Source organism: Emys orbicularis, chromosome 10, assembly GCF_028017835.1.
Source record: "Emys orbicularis isolate rEmyOrb1 chromosome 10, rEmyOrb1.hap1, whole genome shotgun sequence".
In the NCBI taxonomy this organism is placed as follows: Eukaryota; Metazoa; Chordata; order Testudines; family Emydidae; genus Emys; species Emys orbicularis.
Genome location: NC_088692.1, coordinates 84,098,878 through 84,120,668, shown reverse-complemented (window position 1 = coordinate 84,120,668; position 21,791 = coordinate 84,098,878). Strand labels below are relative to the sequence as shown.

The 21,791-nt window shown below is 43.9% G+C and overlaps 1 protein-coding gene across 1 annotated transcript; it reads right to left on the bottom strand.

The window, feature by feature from the left end:
• Window positions 1–11,628: 11,628 nt before the first annotated feature.
• Window positions 11,629–19,865, bottom strand: MTFMT (mitochondrial methionyl-tRNA formyltransferase). The gene is made up of 9 exons (XM_065412725.1): window positions 19,705–19,865; window positions 19,103–19,315; window positions 17,877–17,999; window positions 16,873–16,975; window positions 15,924–15,999; window positions 15,339–15,430; window positions 14,026–14,107; window positions 12,269–12,351; window positions 11,629–12,095 (listed from the first exon to the last, which is right to left on the bottom strand). Exons 1-9 carry the CDS (start codon window positions 19,863–19,865, stop codon window positions 11,889–11,891), a joined length of 1,140 nt encoding a protein of 379 aa, XP_065268797.1. The 3' UTR covers window positions 11,629–11,888.
• Between the last annotated feature and the right edge of the window lie 1,926 nt (window positions 19,866–21,791).

Genomic DNA, 21,791 nt, shown 5'->3' with positions numbered 1-21,791 from the left:
GCCTGCGAGCCGCTTCCAGCCGTCAGACGTTTTTATCCGGCCCTCGAGCTCCTGCCTGGGAGAGGGGTTGGAGGCTTGCCCCGCTTCACCCACCCGGTGCTCCCCAGACCCCGACTCACAATTCCCTTGATGAGCACCATCTTCCGGCACGCAGAGCCACACTGCGCAGGCACGACTTCACCACGCTGTTTCCGGGATTGGAACCCCGTGTCTACGTGGCAGCCCCCACGCCCATGAGGCAGCATGCCCAATCCCCTCCCAGTCTCCTACGGTCCCACCTCAAGAGCCTCGAAACCGCCCAGGGGTCACACCCGTCCCAGCTAGGGTACCTCCGCCCGTGGCGGTGCCTGGTACGGCCGCCTTGGTGTCACTGCTGGCAGGGCCCCTAGGAGTCCCCAGTACCGCCCCTGTAGAGCCCCCCCGCCACACCCCACGAGTCCCCCCTCTCCCCATCTCAGTAACATCCCTTACAGAGCGCCTCCCCCCACCCGCGTGCTACACCTCATAGAGTCCCCCTCTCCCACCAGGCATTCATGGCCCGCCATACAATTTCCATACCCGGATGCGGCCCTCAGGCCAAAAAGTTTGCCCACCCCTGACTTAGATCAAAATTCACTTCAGAAGTGAAACAAATACTCAGGTCTAATTTTTTCCTACTATTCACTCAACCTTCATGTGTAGTAAGTAATTTCCAAACCAGATAATATGCTTGACCCTGATCCAAAGCTTACTGAAGTCAATGGAAGTCTTTCAATATATTTTAGTGGATCAGTCCTCAGTGATCTATGTTGGGGGCGGGGGGGGGGGGAGGGCAAGAAAGTTCAGCTTGACTGATTTTAATGGTTAAAAAAAACCACCTCTGATCAATGGACAAGAAATGCCACGATAAGCTATGTTCTTTTGGACCAAACTGTCAATTAATGAGGCTAAGTGAAAAGAAAACGAGAATATTCGGGCATTTTTTCCTTTTCATACTAGTGATTTTGGATCATTCCTCTTTATTTGTGTCTATTCCTCTGCAATGGTTTGCCTTGAGCTCCTGCTAGCAGAGCCAAGATGGATCACTGGCTTGATTCTTCCTCCAAAGTCGCTGGCTTGCCTAGATCAGCAATGCATTTTTCAGACTAAGCACATCTTTCCCCCCACCCCCAGACACAGAATATAAAACACACCTGTTTAAATCTGGAACAACACTATAGGTTTACCCTAGGGAAAGTGAGCTCAGAATCTGACCCAGAGTATGTGCATACTTAACAAAGCTAGAGTTTTTCCTTTGGGGAGAACTTTCTAAAATTCATTTAGTACTGATGAAAGAGTCCCGAGTCACAGCCCAGGGGACTGAAATCCTCTTTATCCAGAGAATGGGTACAGCATGGGAAGCAGCAATGCAAGCTTCCCTATACTGCCCCACCAATAAGCCTGACCTAGAAGGACAAGACGGTTCAGGACTCCATTCCTATTCAATCCTTGATTGCTCTGCTGAGACTGCTGACGAGGTTACCGCCGAGAGCCAAGGGTGGTGGTGGGTTTTCTGACGTGGAGACTTATTTGCTGTTAACTAGATGGAGATCATCAATTCATTCCATGTAGGCTCAAAAGCCACCAGTCAGATGCTAACACCCTTTCACTGCTAACATAAGCAAGAAGGGCTCCATATCTCATTACCCATCTCAGGAGCCATCTAGTCCAAACACAATTTTAAGACGTGTGATTTGCTGTACCCAAACAAAAAGTGAGAACTCTGTTATTCTCCGACAGACAACTCATTAAATAAACCCACAAAACTTAGCCAGCCCCCATCTCTGATCCACAATCTTTATAATATTCTTCAGTCTTGTGTCCTTCATTTGCATCTGTCCTTTGACTTCCATAATACTTAGCTCTCATATTTATTTTTGAATGTATTGCATGAGATGCATCGGCTGCAACCTCTAGCTTAATGCGCATAGTTATTACACACTAACACACAGGTAGATCATGTCAACTACAGGGAACTCAAGAACCACCCCCACGGGAAAACTCAAATTCAGCTCCTCCCGTGATAGCTTCAGACCCCCAACCTAGTCACCATTCAAGTAGATGGGCCTCACAATGCACAGGAAGATCCACAAATTAGGGACTAACAGGAAAATATGTTCCACCGAGAACACACTGCCTCCCAACCACAGACAAACATCTACCACTAAATCCTATTCCCACTGAAGCCAATGGCAAAAGTCCCATTGACTTCACCTGGAGCAAGACACCACCATTTGGAACCATCAAGCACTCATCGGTTGGAGAGGTGGTTTCTTATATAGCCACAACTTTAATTTCTTAGGGCTTAGGCAGCTTAGCCTCCAGGGCTTCATGTGGGTCTACACTGACTCACCATTAGTCAGCTGTAAAATATTCAGCAAGAAATAGGAGAAAGTTAGAGCTTTTAAAAAGTCCTTATCTTTCAAGCAGGAGCACCCCAATTGCTGCAGTTACTATCATACAAAGAGATATGCCACAAGGTTTCCTATTCTGCATGGTATTTATCTGAAATTCAAAATGACAGCATCCATATCCAACATCAATGCCTCTGCAGAGTTAGAGACGTTTTTCAGGTCCCCTATTGACCTGGCTTATAAGGCCCTTAATAAATTAAAGCCTCAGTGGATGTTGGCTTAAAAATATAAAGTTGCTGCAATTTTCTCTCTCCTCTGAAAAGGCAAGAGTTGTTCTACTTAGCTAGCACCAATTTCTGCATACTAGGGTTGCTGTTCTTGACCTTAATAGTGATGGTGGGAATTGAATCACGACTAAAGCATTTTAGTAAATCTTGGCATGCTATGTCACACCTCATCAGCAAACACCCCACTTTTATTCTGTGCATTCTGTAAAAATAATCATTCTTCATTACTTTCTGGGTTAAAGCCCCATATCATGTAGGTTCTGGAAACATTGCTTTCAGACACTTTGGCTGAGATTTTCAAAGACACCTGGGGGACACAGACATCCAATTCCCAATAATCTCAGCCATTGTGCAAAAGATATTAGACTGAATTGGGTCCCAAACTGGAAAATATAAGATTAATCTTTTCCTCCATAAAATAACTACAAGAAAGCAGAGACCTCTTCTCAGCTTGTGCATTAAAGAGTTACTAAACAACTGAGAATTTCCTAACATTTGAGCATATAAAGTTGCTTTTGTAAAAGAATAATTTAGTGGCCTCAAACAGAACTTTGTGTGGATTTAATTATGAGCAAAACAGGGCAGCTCTGGCCACAGCAAGGATTAAAAATGATTTTCCATGAGACAAAGAATTATAGGTATTCTGAACCCGATATTTACTTTGTGATTCTGGCACAATTGAGCCATATACTTAAAACAGATACTACTATCTGCATCAAGGGGAATATGCTACTCACATATGGCACAAAGATCAGGATCAGATGCAGACAGCACCATCTGCTGATCTCTTGACTATACGTTACCGTGAATATCCAGAAAGTTACAAATAAGGAAACATCTGCACTAGAGTGTCTAGTTAGGCTTGAAATTACAGCAATGGCTACCAGCAATAAACCTCACACAAAGCGCAATCTGACGACAACAGCAAGAAATGTAGAAGCTACTTTGCAGCTTCTCTCTAGTGCAAACATCTACTGCAGTATAAATGTTGCTCTCTCTTCCAAAGCACCATAAAGTAGATATTCCAACAAGCAGCTCTGTTGCACTCTGGTGGGGTGATACTATTGCATTGCTCCATAGGACTCCACAAAGCACTCTTAAGACTGATAAGGCGCTCGCTGCACAGTGACTGGGGGTTTCTGCCCTGTGAATATTAACTTGCAAGCAAACATTAGAATAGCACTTTGCTCAAACCTTAGGGCTGTTTCACAGGAGGAGCTTCTTTCTAAATGTCTAAATGCCTCATCGTTTTGGTTTAGACAGGGGCAACTTTATGGACCCAGCCAGGTCAAAAAGCACAGAAGTAAGGAGAAATTAAAGAAAAACCAAAGACATTACAAGGAATTGTTTTAAAGCATTAGCATGAACAAGACAGGTGAATTACATAGGCTGGTCACCAGAAAACCTTTAACCTAAAACAGCATGTACATATTCAGCACCTCGCTCAATTTACAGACATTACAGCTTATTCCTTTTGGTCAGGGCCAAAGGAGCAGACACTCTGACCTATCTTCTCGCGGATCAAGTATGTTGGTGAGGTGTGGGCAAAGCTGGTGTGGCACAATCTAGGCTATCTGTTCTGCAGCTGCAGCACATTTCATAATCCCTAGATTCCTTTTCACTGTGTGCTAGAAATTATCTTTGCATTAAATGTTAAGTGATTTATTTCCCCATTTCTCTATATTAAGAAGATTCCTATTATTATTTATGAAGCCACAGTTGTGTGACATCACAACTAATCAATGTCACAAGTGGACTCTCTCCAGTTTGTCCACATCTTTCCTAAAGTCTGGCACCCAGACTTGGAGGCAATACTCTAGCCGAGGCCTCCCCAGTGCCAAGTAAAGCAGGACAATAACTCCTGTGTCTTAAATACAACATTCATGTTAACACACCCCAGAATTAAATTAGCCTCTCTCGTAACGGCATCATATTGTTGACTTATATGCAACTTGCAACTCCACTATAACCCCCAGGTCCTTTACAGCAGTACTACTGCCTAGCCAGGTATTCCCCATCTTGTAGATGTGCATTTGACTTTTTCCTTCCTAAGTGTAGTACATTGCACTTCTGCTTATTGAATTTCATCTTGTTGATTTCAGAACAATTCTCCAAGTTCTCAAGGTTGTTCTGAATACTAATCCTGTCCTCCAAAGTGCTTGCAACCATGACTTGCTTGGTGGCCTCTACAAATTTTATAAGCATACTCTCCCCTCCATTTTCCAAGTCATTAATGAAAATATGGAATAAGTACAAGCCCGAGGACTGACCCCTGCAGGGCCCCACTAGACTGCCACCCTCCACCCTAAGTTTGACAGCAAACCCTTGATAACTACTCTTTACGTACTCTTTAGTGGTCTTTTAACCAATTGTGCACCCACTTTATAGGAATTTCATCTAGACCACATTCCCCTAGTTTGCTTATGAGAACGTCACGTAGGGTTTTCTCAAAAGCCTTACTAAAATCAAGATACATCACCTTTATAACTTCCCCACTAGGCCAGTAACATTGTCAAAGGAGGAAATTAGGTTGGGTTGGCATGATGCATCCTTGACAAATCCATGCTGGCTATTCCTTATAACCCTATTATCCTCTAAGTGCCTACAAACTTATTGTTTAATAATTTACTCCAGTATCTTCCCAGGTTTTGAAGTTAGGCTGACTGGTCTATAAGTCCCCAAGTCCTCTTTGTTCTCCATTTTTAAAGATAGATACTATGTTTGCCCTTCTCCAGGCCTCTAGGACCTCACCCATCCTCCATGAGTTCTTGAAGATAATTGCTAACGGTTTGAGATTCCTTCAGCTAGTTCCTTAAGTGCCCTAGATGAATTTTATCAAGCACTCCTGACTTGAGTACATCTAACTTACCTAAATATTCTTTAACCTATTCTTTCCCTATTGCAGTTTGTGTTCCTACCCCCTTGTTGTTAATATTGTACTGAGTAGGGGCCACCATTAACCTTTTTAGTGAAGACTGAAGCAAAATAAAGCATTAAAACACCTCAGCCTTCTTGATATCATTATTAGCTGCCCTTCCCCTCTATGTAGAGGGCATACACTTTATTTCATCTTTCTCTTGCTCCTAATGTAAAAAGACAATAAGATTCTTTAATGTACCTTGCTAGATGTAACTCATTTTGTCCCTATACGCTTGTGCCATTCTTTTGTACTCCTCCTTAACAACCTATCCTGTTTCCGCTTTTTGTAGGATTCCTTTTTGATTTTCAGGTCACCAGAAGCTCTTTAATGGAGTCATATTGGCTTCTGACTGTTACGAAAGAAAGTACAGGTCTGTCGCATCTTACGCCCATTTAACATGCGCAATTTCAACTTTACGCAGTAGGCAAAAACCACAAGAGAAAAAACAACAGTTTTAATACTATACCTGTAGTGCGGGCGATTTCGCCTGCCATTGAACTCAATGGGGTTTTGGCTATATGCGGTTTTCGCTTTACGCGCTAACCGCGGAACGGAACCCCCGCATAAGATGAGACAGACCTGTATCAGCAGTTGTGCCTTTAATACTGTCTCACTGAGAAATTGCCAGCTCTCCTGCACTCCTTTATATTTTATTCCCATAGGACTCTACCTACTAGCTACGTTTGTTAAGGTCTCAGTTTGACAATTTTGTCTCAGTTTTGTCTCAGTTTGACAATGAACTCCATTTTCCTAAACTACTGCAGTATTTTATAGGAGGTGTAGTTCCGATGATACCCAGCCCCATTCTTCCCTACAGGCCAGCTCCCCAGCCAGACTACATCTCCCATATCAGTTCAGCCAAAGGGGAGGCTGTGATGCATGATGGGAGAGTAGTACTCTGGCCCATAGGATTATGAGGGTTCCAGTAGGCCCCACGCTTGAAGGGGACACCCATTAATGCCAAACTGACCCCAGAACATTTCAATTTAATTTGAAAAGCCAAAACGGTTTCATTTTGGGTCGAGACCCAAAATCAAAGTCCTTTGATTTTCTCCAATAGAGAAATCAGAGTTTTCCCAGGAAAAATTTTCATTTGGTGGAAAATACATTTTTCCCGGCTCCAGCTGGGAAGAAGGCTTGTGGCAAATGATGGTGTGGAAGCAGAGAAAGAACGGACAGGAAGGGGATGCAATGCATGACAGTGCGTTAGCAAGAATGAGGCTAACTGTAACCCTAATAACGCGAGATTTGTAGAAGCGAGGAATGTGTGAGGCGAGTGGGAAAGAACTGTGTGAGAAGTTGTTGGGACCTTGTGTAGATAATATGGACTGTAGACTAAGAGTCTACATTAGTGAGCAAAACAAGATATCAGAATGACCTACGTATAAACAAAATGCAGCTGTTGCTCATTGTCTGTAACAAAAGGTATAAATGCTTGCTGTAATTGTTTACCTGTTGAGAGACCTGTTTAGCTCTCTCCCTCTATGCAATTGATAGAGAGAAAATAAAGCATCTGACTTGCTGTACCCAAACAAAAAGTGAGAATTGTGTTTTTCTCCGACAATTGGAGAGAGAAAAAACAAAAACCCAGAAATACAACAATTAAAATTGTACATAAAACCTAGTCTGAGACCAATCTTGCTTTCAGAGATGCAAGAAAGGTAAATGACATTAACAAGCTAATCTCCTTGTCCTTGGTGGAAAAGTTGAGCTAGAAAAAATTAGAAAAGTCAAATATCAAACCACTAAGTGTGAGAAATGGGCAGAAGACAAGAGAGCCTCTGTCTCAGTTTCTAAACACAGGCTCAGTTTAATATTTGTAACTCATAAGAGCGTAATAAGTTACAGCCCTGCTAATGTGCAGTTATTTCAAGCTGACATGAACTCTCTCAACATGATCCAGTCTTTTACCATGATACTACTTCCAGGTTTACATTGAGTCAGAGGCCTAAACATCGTGGAAGAGTCTATGCTTTGGGAAACCTGTTACAGCTTCATGGATAGATTGAGGACAATACAAAAATATTGTGACATGTATTCCATTAAAACATTTTCCTCCATGTTATATAATGTGGTGCATTTTTAATGGATTTTTCTCTCTCTTGCCCAATGCATCTCGGATATTTCTAGGATGCCTGCCACCTTGGTGTCTACACATTTAGAGTGACTTTATGGTCTGTGCGTCTCTTCCAGCTTTAGTCACATCCTTCTTTACATCTGAAAGGATGTATACACACTGCCATTCAAAGATCGAGGTGGCCAACAAGGCAACCCTAGATAGGCCAGGAGGGAGAAGTTAAAGCATGAAGTCTGGGCGTATCCAGAACTTGGAGCATATCCACCAACATGAGAAACTTTACCTAGTGACTGTGAGAACTTGAGCCATCTACTTCTATAGAACGTAGGCAATTTTTTGTAAAGTGTACAGCCCTTAGGATTTCATTGATAACTTTGCAAATATGAACTGAATGCAGTGTCTCTTCCTGAGTTTGCAAACAGCTCCAGTAGCTGTGCTGCTTCCCCAGCTTCTCCCAAGCAGCAGCAAAGTGAAATTAGTAATACTCCAGTTTCACTGCTGCTGTTCAGGACCTCATAGACAATAGTAAAGCAATCAAGAATCAAGTCAATTTCATGCTGCTTGAGAAAGCTACATGTAGGAGCAGACATGAGCACTGGGGTTATTCACAGAGAAGCTCTCTCTCTCCCCCTCCACTGCATCATACCCCCCTCCCCCAAAAATATTTTTCTTCCATCTCACCTGCGCAGGCAGGAGACTGGGGAGGGTACAATAGCAAAGATCAGCCCCCTTCACAGCTGTCCATATGTTCTGCAAGAGGGCAATACATAGCAGCTAGAAGGTTCCAGAGGGGAAAGGAACAGAATGCATCTTTCCCCTTCCAGCAGCTAGAGGGTGGTGGAACTTCCAAGTTCTATTGTACACCTACAAACCAGAGGTTGCTAAATACATGGAAACTCCCAAGCAGCTTCAAGGATAGAAAGTTGCTAAAAATCCCAGCACTATACCCATTCCCCACAACTGAGGATGGCAGGCTTCTAAGATGTTGCCCCTAGATTTCTCTGGTATCTCCCGTCTTTCATCTACACCTCGAGCTGGTAGGCTGTTCTTCATCTAATAAATTGTTTGGTATAATTTTCAAGTCCTGTTTATAAATGCCAGTCAGAGGTTCCTCCAAATGTTTTTCTAAACTTTAGTTATTTCCAGAGTTGGATGACTATAAACTGCTGAAGATAATTGTCCAAAATCTATGTAAATGACAACTTAAGTCTAGTGGCACAGGTTAGTTTACAAGCATAACAAAAGCATTTATTTAATAGAACTATGATTTGTATTAAGGTATCTTAAATGTAAATATAAAATCACTTTATGGAAAAAAAATCCATTTAGATACTTTAAAAGAAGCACAACTTAGTAAGTCAAGCTTAAAATGGCAAGAAATCTATGTAAGCACACTGCAACTCTGAAAGACTAAAGCACAAAGCATGCAAGGGCTGGTGTTTGCTGGTTACTGTTCTATAGTCAATACTGGCCAGTCCTGTCTCCTCTTTGGGAAAACAGGACTTCTTGACCCTTGGTCTTTACAAACTGAAGTTCACACTCTCATCATCTGGTAGAAAAAAGGTTTTCTTCAAAAGAAAGTACTAAACTTCTGGCTGTTTTCTCTAATGTCAAGTACTAAAGTGGGTTTCTGAAAGATCTGCGTGATAAGCCTGGATGACAGAAAAGCCTTCCAGACTGCCTTCATTAAGCAAGAGATATCCCGGTGTCCAGATGAAGCGATAAAGCCTTCTACACTGTCCTTCTGATGTTTTGGAAAAAAGTACGGTTTCCTACAATTAAACTGTCACATTGTATTTAGCTCAGTAGAATACAAAATGTTTGAATGACCATATACAAATAGGTTTCAGAGCTGTATCCCCACTTTGAACTTTAGGGTACAAATGTAGGGGCCTGCATGAGGACTTCTAAGCTTAACTACCAGCTTAGTTCTGGTCCACTGCCACCATTCCCTACCCTGGGAAGCTTTTAGAAACCTCTCACCAACTCCTGGTGAATACAGATCCAAACCCCCTTGGATCTTAAAACAAGGAGAAATCAATCAGGTTCTTAAAAAGAAGGCTTTTAATTAAAGGTAAAAATCATCTCTGTAAAATCAGTATGGAAAATAACTTTACAGGGTAATCAAACTTAAAGAGCTCAGAGGACCCCCCTCTGATGGTCACATAAATCGCATTTATGCAATGGTCACATAAATACCACCCTATACCGGAAACCTACTGACCGCTACACTTACCTACATGCCTCTAGCTTCCATCCAGGACACACCACACGATCCATTGTCTACAGCCAAACTCTAAGATATAACCGCATTTGCTCCAATCCCTCAGATAGAGACAAGCACCTACAAGATCTCTATCAAGCATTCTTAAAACTACAATACCCACCTGCTGAAGTGAAAACACAGATTGACAGAGCCAGACGAGTACCCAGAAGTCACCTCCTACAAGACAGGGCCAACAAAGAAAATAACAGAACACCACTAGCTGTCACCTTCAGCCCCCAACTAAAACCTCTCCAGCGCATCATCAGAGATCTACAACCTATCCTGAAAGATGATCCTTTACTCTCACAGATCTTGGGAGACAGACCTGTCCTCGCTTACAGACAACCCCCCAACCTAAAGCAAATACTCACCAGCAACCACACATCACTGAACAAAAACACTGACCCAGGAACCTATCCTTGTAACAAAGCCCGATGCCAACTCTGTCCACATATCTATTCAAGTGACATCATCATAGGGCCTAATCACATCAGCCATACCATCAGGGGCTCGTTCACCTGCACATCTACCAATGTGATATATGCCATCATGTGCCAGCAATGCCCCTCTGCCATGTGCATTGGCCAAACTGGACAGTCTCTACGCAAAAGAATTAATGGACAGAAATCTGACATCAGGAATCATAATACTCAAAAACCAGTGGGAGAACACTTTAACCTGTCTGGCCATTCTATGACAGACCTGCGGGTGGCTATCTTAAAACAGAAAAACTTCAAAAACAGACTCCAATGAGAGACTGCTGAGCTGGAATTGATATGCAAACTAGACACAATCAACACAGGATTAAATAAAGACTGGGAATGGCTGAGCCATTACAAACATTGAATCTATCTCCCCTTGTAAGTATTTTCACACTTGCTTCTTATCAAACTGTCTGTACTGAGCCATCTTGATTATCACTTCAAAAGTTTTTTTTCTCTTACTTAATTGGCCTCTCAGAGTTGGTAAGACAACTCCCACCTGTTCATGCTCTCTGTATGTGTGTGTATATATATCTCCTCAATATATGGTTCACTCTATATGCATCCGAAGAAGTGGGTTGTAGCCCACAAAAGCTTATGCTCTAATAAATTTGTTAGTCTCTAAGGTGCCACAAGTACTCCTGTTCTTTTTGCATATACAAATAGTTACTTAATTCAATATACACGTTCAGTGCCAAAATTTTACTAGCTTTTCCTCCATTAGACACACAACTTTTCTGGATGGCCGTCATCCAACCAAACACTAGCCAAATGGTGTGTACTCTAAGAGAACAATTCTAATTACAGTGGGTATTGATTTAGAGGCTAAATTTCTGCTTTGTGTTCTCTAATTTATTTTATATGATAAAAGCATGCAAAATTACCAATATTATCCTCTCGGACAATTCCCAATTGTAGACTTCACTTGAAAATGTTCCACTAATGAAAAATTACAAAGCTGAACCTGAAATACTACACAATTACCATATGCCTTTGTACAAATATATTTGGATCCAATAGGATTTTGGCAGATATTACTTACCAAAATAGGTTTGTTTCACACAAACAGGACCTTGCAGGTAGAGTGTTTCTCATTAATTTCCTATACCACTTAAGGACAAACTACTTTAAGTTTGTCAGAAAAGCATAATTAAACACAATTATATTGATTTACCCTCTGACTAAACCAAGAAAAAAAAAATCAAGCTTTTTAAAATTATGTATAAAAATAATTTATTATTTAACAATAGAAACAGGGTTATTCATTGTCTCAGTTAGGCATTCACTAACGTGTGCTCTTCTTTTAAGGAAGAGAACGTAGTGCTTCATAAAAGAGTACGGACGACATCTTCTTGGCTGATGATACCAATATCACACATTTTTCAGTTGAAACACCCTTAAATAAATACCTGCTTCATTTATTGTAAGGGACGATGAAATATTTAATGTTTCTATTCATTTACAGCGGTCCTGCTTGACAAATTTCATGCACTTTTTGTTTTAAATTGTGCACCACCATTTCCTTTTCTTTCAGTCTTCTTCACTGTGGTAAGTTTGAGAGTGTGAAATCTGCAATCCCCATGAAGCGTTTTTGAATTCTGCTGGAACCAGGGATGTAAGTACCCATTATAGAAGTCAGCGGCTGTAAGCTTCTTCTTTAAGATGACAGTTTTGACTCCGACCCAGCCTTCCTAGAAAGGAAAATAAAAGATGCACACGGTAAGGACTCTACCTACTAGGTAAATTTGTTGAAGTCTGGCCATTCTTATGTTCTTACGTTAGGGTGCAGATTATTAAAAAAAGAGGTAGCAGTCTAAAAATCATCTTCAGAACCTTCAACAGAAAGCAAAGGCATAAAACATACCTTGCAACGTACCACCAAAGTCTGTGACGATTTATGGTATAATACTGATCCTGGAACAATTCCATGTTCATTTAATAGCTGATCTGCAAACAAATAGGAACTTCTTGCATTTAAATGTTACTGAATAAGAGTAAAAAATATGAAACTTATTTTTATGCCAGTCTCTGAAACTAGGCAGTTATGTAAAATTATCGGTTTGCACACAAAAAAACTCATTGTTCTTTGCGATATATAGCAGAGAGGAGCAAGTCAGAGTAAGGGGTGAAAGTGTCCCATAAGTAGGAGAAGAATTCTAGCATGGTCCCCAACTTTTCCAAAAGCATGCATAAGCTCCCTTGTACTAATAAAGGCATGTCTGCCCTGTAGGGGACTTAGTGAAGCCACACTCTGCAGTACACTGCCTTCTAATGTCTTAGCTCCCCAAACAAAACAGTCAATGCAATAGAATAGATACCAGAGGTATCATTAATGCTTCTTCTGGATGTTACCCATCTCCCTTGAGAGATTCCTAAAGGAGGAGGATTTGGGGAAACACAAAAGAGAGGCTGGCCTTCCTTGTGGCTGACCCAGGCTCAACAGGTCTACAGGACTATGCCTATAACTATTAATTTTACCAGACACAGAAATAATAGAATCATAGAAATGAAGGGCTAGAAGGGACCTCAAGAGGTCATCTAGTCCAGCCACCTATGCGGAGGCAGGTCCAGGTAAACCTAGACCATCCCCAACAGGTGTTTGTCCAACCTGTTTTTAAAGACCTCCAACAATGGGGATTCTAATACCTCCCTTGGAACCCTATTCCAGAACTCAATTACACTTATAGTTAGAAAGTTTTCCTAGTACCTAACCTAAGTCTCTCTTGCTGCAGGTTAAGCCCATTACTTCCTGTCCTACCTTCAGTAGAGATGAACAACTGATCATCATCATCCTCTTTATAACAGCCCTTAATGTATTTGAGACAGTTATCCAGTCCCTCCCCTCAGCTTTCTTTTACAAGACTAAGCATATCCAGACTTAACCTGACCTACGAGGAAAGGTTTTCTAAACATTTCATCATCTCTGTTGCTCTCCTCTGGACTCTCTCTCCAATTTATCTACATCTTTCCTAAAGTGTGGCACCCAGAATTGGGAACAGAACTCCAGCTGAGTCCTCACCAGTGCTGAGTAGAGTGGGACAATTAACTCCTGTGTCTTAAATACGACAGTTCTGTTAATACACGTCAGAATGACATTAGCCTTTTTTTGTAACTGCATCATATTGTTGACTCATTCAGGTTGTGATCCACTATAACCCCCAAGTCCTTTGGCTAGGCAATAGTACTGCTAACAGTTATTCCCCATTTTGTATTTATGCATTTGATTTCTCCTTCCTAAAGGTAGTACATTTCATTTGTCTTTACTGAATTTCACCTTGTTGATTTCAGACCAACTCTCCAATTTGTCAAGACCATTTTCCATTCTAATCCTGTCGTCCAAAGTGCTTGCAACCCTCCCAGATGGTGTCATCTGCAAACCTTATAAGCACACTCTTCATAGCATTATCCAAGTCATTAATAAAAATACATTGGGAGCAATTTATAAGTTTCTATACATCTAAATGAGAATATTTAGTCTTGTTTAATTCCACTAGACTCCTAGTTAAAACACTGCATCATGTAACTATCGCCTAGCATTTTGTTCACTTCCAATTAAATTAAATCACTGTCAGGGTTTGTAAAATCTTGTAGCAGAGAATGTTAACAGATTAAAGTAAATACCAGCAAAGTTGCAGATGTTATGCACTTCCACAAAATCCAGAAGTTTAACAGTATTTCCCATCCATAATGTCTGCAACGGAAGCTGGAAATACATAAGGAGAGATGATAAACTGAGAACATTTTTACAGGAGTCTCAGTCGTCTTTGTTTTTTCATGTGAAAAGTGTAGTAAACTGCACTAAGGTAAAGGTTTAGGGACTATTCCTGGTAGGGTGGACTGTCTACATGTCATAAGGTATATAAGCACCTGATCTTTTTTGTTCTTCTCCTATTCCTTCCCTCTTAAACTTCTTTACAACCATATTAAGCTACATATTTAAAAAGTTACCGTATATACTCATTCATAAGCTGAATATTTTTGGTAAAAATGTGACGCATCAAAGAGCGGGGGTCGGCTTATAAATGGGTCTACACCAAAATTTGATGATTTTAAACTCTATGGAATCATTGAATTGAATATTTAATACATTGTCATTTTGTTTACCTGAAGCGTCTGCAGGCATGGAGCCCCTCAGCTCCCTGTGGCCGCCGTTTGCCATTCCCAGCCAATGGGAGCTGCGGGAGCCACTTCCTGCAGCTCCCATTGGCTGGGAACGGCAAACCGCGGCCACAGGGAGCTGAGGTGCTCCATGCCTGCAGACACCCCAGGTAAACAAAACGTCCCGGCCTGTCAACAGCTTACCCTGATGGGCCAGGAGTCAAAGTTTGCCAACCCCTGAAATATAGGGTCGGCTTATGAAAGGATCATACAGTTTTTGCTATTTTTACCTAACCATCTTGGGGGGTCGGCTTATAAAGGAATGAGCTAATGAACGAGTATATATGGTACTCTCTAGCACTAACAGTGAATGATAAATACCTAAATACACTTGGATGGAGGACTCAAGAACTCCTATACATGTGAAATTTTAACACTTCACAAACAAGAAATGTGTGTACACAAATCTGGCATGTTTGCAGTAGATATCTGAAGGATACATTTGCATCCTTTAAAACAGTTAACCATAACTTTACACAGTACTTCAAAATATAGCATCATTCCTTTGAATGAATGCACTCTCTGAAGTACCACAGATATTATCCCCATTTTATTGACAGGGAAATTGAAGCAGAGAGGTTAAATAACTTGGAAGGTCACAGTGAGTTGACAACAGAGCTAGAATTAGAACTCAGGAGATCCTCATGTACCTTGACTGCTTTGCCTCTCTAAAAAGAACCAAGCCCCTATTTAAAAGGCTAAAGCATCAATACCCAATTAGGGTAAGATTTACCTTAAAGGAAAGCTTCCAAAAAATTACTACTATTTTGTCTTACTGTAGCTCCTATGGCACGTTGTAGTCGTAATATCTGCTCAGGAGTTTGTTCTTCCCATTTTATACAACTAACAGCAATAGTGACTTTAGGAGCTAGAAAAAAGCAAAGCAAAAAAGACCTTATATTTTTGCTGTGTGTTTATTTACAACTGTAATTTGTAAAGTCGTTAAAAGCGTCTTGATGCACCACCAGCACTAGAAGATCACACAAGTTAACAACACCTATGCTCAAGTCTAACAGTTAATTTTCTGGTAATGCAGACAGGAACAGCATGAAACTGATTAGAATCTTGAGATGTAGTCTTTCCTTTAGCAGTTGCAGGGGCTGTCAGAAAATTGCTACTGCTGGAATCGAAGGAAAGATTCTGCAGCGTTCTACCCCCATGATGTTAATCCTTTACCACAGAAGTCATTGGAAGTTTTCTGTTGATTTCAAGAGATACCAACACAGCCCTAAATAAGAACCAACACACACAAGAGTGCCCAAAAAACACACAACGTAGGATCACGGGAACTGAATTATATGCCCAGGTAATATTGAAAAAAATGAAAAACATACAATTTGCATTAAATACTTAGTACCTACCAAATGTTACTCCTTCATTTGGTTGCTCTCTTTTGTTTTTTAAACTTTCAGGTAAGTTTTTCAAAACTGAAATGAGCTGCAAAACAAAAAAAGTCTTTGTACAGAACAATTTTAAATAGTACATGAGCATTATATTAAATATATTGCCAGTAGCATTCCTCCAAGACTTTTAAAGCCACACACATTTTGATCAGTCCAACTTTCTAAAAGCTCAAAAGAAATTCATTTCACTGAACTAAGAACACACTTAACTGTGCTATAAACTAATTTTTTCCAATTAAAAATTCCTCAGCCTCATGGTGGCAGGTAGCCTGCTAGTGTCAAAAGGTGTAAAATCAAGTGAAAAAGCTGCCACTGACTGGAAGCAATGTCAGCCTCAGTATTCATACAGCGTATTTAAAAAGTTGTTCTTTGGACATAGGTGCTGATTCAATGGGTGCTCCGGGGCTGGAGCACCCACAGGAAAAAAAAAAAAAATAGTGGATGCTCAGCACCCACCAGCCACCCCCGAACAGCTGTTGGGGGTGGTGCAGTGAGGACGGGGCCTTTGGGGAGGGGTGGAGTGGGAGCAGGGCCCCTGGGTGGCATGGGTGTGGAGCACCCACCCGGAAAAATAAAAGTCAGTGTCTGTGCTTTGGACAGTTAAACTAGAACTAATGCCCACTGGAACCAGTTAATAGATTGGGACACCAATACTGCCAATGCATCTTTTCAGCAACTCAGGATGCTCAGAACTGCCAAATTTCAGACCACCTGAATCTATTTTCCTGTCAAAGCTGGCAGTTAAATCATGGTAACATTAAAAGCAGTTCGGTTTGTGTATTGAGGAAATGTACTCCTTTGTTTTCTAATTCATTTACAAATAGCTCATAACAAGGAATGCTTCTCAGAATGGAAACTTTGAGGACAATGCAATGAATAAAGTGGGCAGTTACTTGCATAGATTTACCATGGTCGCACCCAACTTGGATAATATTACTTCTAGTTCCTTTGCTGTGCACTGTGAAGGAACAGCATACTTTTCCTGCTTAATAATTGGACCTACATCAAACCTAAAAACAAAACACATATGCATTAGCTTCTTCCTCTAGTAGACTATCACTTCATTCACACTAGATCTAGTGTACAATTTAGCACAAGGCTAGTATATTAACTCAGTTGCTAGCTATACTCATTTGCAAGCAGAAAGAAAAAGAAATGACAACAATTTTAACACTGGGTTCACAAGTCAACATTATGGAAAAGAAAATAGGATTGTATTACAGAGGCAAGCTGAAACTGGTCTGAATATTTGACTTACAATTCCAAGTTCAAAAGAAAAATGGCCTGAAATATTCAAGGTGAATTTCATACATTATTGAAATCTGTTATCCAACAGAAGTATGATAGGAAGAATATTCCTCTAGTATAGCTAAAAACAGACAGGTCCACAGTAAAGGGACATAGCATGTACCTTTTAATGTACTCGGTACACTATGCCACTTCATTTTATGTTCAGCTTCAGAAATGAACAAGTTTGTAGAACCTGTGAGTACACCATATAGCATCTAGAGAAGCAGATCATCAGAGGAGAGAAGTAATTTACCAGTTTCACTGCACAGTTGATTTGAGATCAGTAGTCCTGCAGATCTAGGGCTATTTTTGACTTGTACAGCACAAAGTGCTTAACAGACAGCTGTGATATGGTGGTCTGGTGGAAAATCAATTTGTCCACTCACAAGCCGTATACATGACAAGTCACAGCAGTTCAGGTAAAACTTCTGAACTGTTTTAAAGTATTTAATATTAAATCATCTGTATGGGTGCATATATCCATTTTAATTAAATGAAATTTAACGTCAATACTATTTAACTTTAAAAGAATGAATATTCAACACAGTATTAACTTAATATTTGTGAAAGGCAGACATTGCAGTGATTGAATTTTTTTTTTTTAAATGATGTTTGCTGTACCTTTTAGGCTTAATTTGCATAATTGTCACCCCAGTTACTGTATCACCATGAAGAACTGCATGGACTATCGGTGCTGGGCCACGCCACCTTGGGAGATAGCTGGGATGGACATTCAACACGCCACTGAATCAGAATATTTTTAAATTAGAATAGGACCAGTAATTCTGTAACACATATAAATGGGTATTAACCATTTATTATACTGAACTTGCTTTCTATAAAAAACATGTTTTAGCTCTTTAGATGTATTGAAAATTCAATCAGTTTCACTAAGTCATATTTAATATGCCAATCCTAAGAATAAATAAGCATTTAGAGGCTTATCTACACTATATAGCTTTAATGTCTGGCCACAAGTGAACAGGGGAAGGGGAACAGAAAAAGTAAGGGGAACACACCACATATTTAGAAGGACCTCATTAACTTTTTTTAAGTCACTTCTGTATGTCAACATTTTTGTTTTTGAATCTACTATTGTTACAAGCAGCACTGGAACAGATTCAAGAAAATAAATTTCTCTATTTTGTTCAGTTTATTAACTTTGCATATTTGATAGACTTTCTGCATATCAGCTTCACAGTTTGCACAGAAAGTTGTGTGAATCTTTCACACAGCAAATGGAGAAAGAAAAATATTTTTAACAGAGCAAGGAAATGTGATTTTCAAAGCCATAAAAATCTGCTGCAGAACTCAGCAACAAGCTTAGTATTGGCAACGACTCAACTTCTTTTAAAAAAATGACTGGTTTTCGAGTTGATGGTGTCCCTTTAAAGGGATTTGTCACAATACAAAAGACCCAAAGCTCAGATGGTCTTTTCACATGCTTCTATAACCAAAGTCAGGGTACGTCTTCACTACCTGCCGTATCGGCGGGTAGCAATCGATTTATCCGGGATTGATATATCGCGTCTCGTTAAGACACGATATATCGATCCCCGAACGTGCTCACCGTCGACTCCGGAACTCCACCAGAGCGAGCGGCGGTAGCGCAGTCGACGGGGGAGCCGCGGCCAACGATCCCGGGCCGTGTGGACCCCAGGTAATTCGATCCAAGATACTTCGACTTCGCGAAGTTGCATATCTTGGATCGATCCCCCCCTAGTGTAGACCAGCCCTCAGTCATACACAGACAACTTAAAACTAGCTTCACGGCCAAAACAGGCTAGACGACAAGAAACATATACCATACCCGAAAACAGGCTGCTGCTCCATCATATCTGACTTACTATGGAAACTGAAGAATGAGGTCCTCACTCAGAAGGCGCCCAAACGATGCCACCACCCCGACATCAAACTGGCCACTGGGTCCTGTATCCGGCCAGTCGTGGGTTGGGAGTTGAAACTGTTTCGCACAGTTTTTCACAGGAAGCCCCCTCGGCAAAGCGGATGGCAGGGTCACCACCTCCAGCCTGTCTATGAGCGGCTCCTCCCTGGGCTCCCTGTAGCAGAATGACAAGGTGGCACATGCCAATGAGTGCCCAGCACAGCCAGGAAGGGAAGGCAAAGCCTCTCTAGGCACAACAGGTGGAGAAACAGCTGCTCCCCCAGGCACCCCAACGCTTCCCCACCTCATGCCCCCCCCCCATCGTCCCCTCCCCTGGTCCCCACCTCCCTCCCTCCCAGGCTCCCCTCCGCTTCAACCCCCCCGGTGCCCAACCCCTCCATGATCCCCGCTCACCCCCCTCCCCATGGTCCTGCCTCCTCGGTCCCTCCCATGCCAGGCCCCCCCCGCGCCCACCCCATCCTCCCCTGGTCCCCACCTCCCTTCCTCCCACCTTCACGGTCGCCCAACACCCACCCCTTCCATGGTCCCCGCTCCCCCCGGCACCTGGCGGCCTCCAGCGCCCTCAGGGACTCGGCGGCGAACTCGTCGGTGCCGAAGAACAGGACCCGCCACGGGGGCTTCCCCCGGGGGGCCCCGCGCTCGGCCAGCCCGCGAGCGGCGGCGGCGGCTCCCTCCCGCCAAGCCCGCAGCAGCCTTCCCCTCATGCTGCCCGAGCGCGGGCCGGGCAGCCCCAAGGCCCGACCGCTTCTGCTTCCGGGGTCGCGGCACGTGGTGACGCAGACCGCCTCAGCACGGCCTGGCGCGATGACGTCATGGCCCGCTGCGCCGCGGAGATGGGAGGGGCCTGAGGAGGGGCGTTGCCTGGGCGCCGGGGCGGGGCTAGGCCATGACGTAAGCGCAGGGGGCGGGAGGGCTCTGAGGACTAGACAGGGCATCCCGGGCCTGAACCTCCCTTGTCCTGAGGGGAGCAGCGAGGTCCCTGCCCACAGCCCCCTCCTGCACCCTGAACCAGAGCCGGCCGTAGGCTTTGTGGGGCCCTGCGCAGTGTGATTAAGCTGGTGCCCCTGTGCCCCATGGCAGCCTCGGGGGAGGGATGAGTAGGGTTACCCTACGTCCGGATTTTCCCGGACGTGTCCGGCTTTTTGGGATTCAAATTCCCGTCCGGGGGGAAATCCCAAAAAGCCGAACATGTCCGGGAAAATCCGGCGCCGCTGGGCCGGGGGCTGGCCCGGGGCGCTGGGCGGCCGGGGGTGCTGGGCGGCCGGGGGTGCGCTGGGCCGCCGGGGGCCGGCGGTGCTGGGCGGCCGGGGGGGGGGGTGCGCCGGGCCGCCGGGGGCCGGCGGTGCTGGGCCGCCGGGGGGGGTGGGTGCGCCGGGCCGCCGGGGCCGGCGGTGCTGGGCGGCCGGGGGGGGGGGTGCGCCGGGGGCCAGCGGTGCTGGGCGGCCGGGGGGTGCGCCGGGCCGGGGGCCGGGGGGGGGCGCCGGGCCGGGGGGGGCGCCGGGCCGGCGGTGCTGGGCGGCCAGGGGGCGGTGCTGGGCCGGGGCCGCGGGCTGGGGCCAGGCCGGGGGCCGGCGGGGCTGTCCCGGGGGTGCTTGGCCGGGGGCCGGCACCCCAGGGCCCGAGCCGAGCCAGGCTGGAGATGTCGGGGCCGGCCGCCGGAGGGGGCCAGACTGGGCCGCACCTCCTCCCCCCCTTACCTGCTGCCTGCTTCCCGCGAATCAAATGTTTGCGGGAAGCAGGGGAGGGGGCGGAGTTGGGGCGGGGACTTTGGGGGAGGGGGCGGAGTTGGGGCGGGGGCGTGGGCGGGGCCCCGTGGAGTGTCCTCCTTTTGGACACTCAAAATATGGTAACCCTAGGGATGAGGCACCAAGGCTACTGAGCCGGCCGTCCGCTTCACGGGGCGGAGAATCACAGTTCCCCATAGAGACCCCCGTAGCCTCTCCCTCACGCAGAATGCCCGGCACTGGCGCATTCGGCTCTGTGACTACGGCCCCGCCTAAGGAGACTGCAGTGAATGCTGGGTGTGCGGGAGCCGACCCGCCCTTACCTGTGGTCAGCTCTTCTGCCTGTGGCCCCACCCATACTCCACTCCTGCCCGGCCCAGGCTCCGCCCCACTCTGCTCAGGCCCCGCCCTCTCCCACTGTCTCCCTCCTCTCTTCTCTCCCCCACCCTGCTCACCCCCTTCCAGCCAAATCCCTGAACCCAAATGAAGTAAATGACATTAAAGAAATTACAGAAGAGGGTTTTTTTCAAAAGAAAATGGAGTATGTTTTCCACTGCATGCCAGCTGGTGAAGACTGGACATGCAGAAGGTACCTAATTAAAAGCACTAAACTTGGGAATAAAAAATGTCAGTCACAGGTTTTTTGATATGCCCTGAAGTTTGTCAGAGATTTATTTGCAAAACCTTTGTAGTAAGGGCAAGTCAGCTGTCCTGCTGAATACAACATTACATATTATGGAATACACGATGCAGCGCTTCTCTGTTTTACATTTTCTTAATCAGTAATTCTAAGCTGCTTTTATATTTTAAATGTACTCTTAAGCCTTCATAAAGTAATCATTCCAGATAACTACATATTTAACTCACTGAAACAAAGACATTATTTTCAATTAATCAGTCACAGAG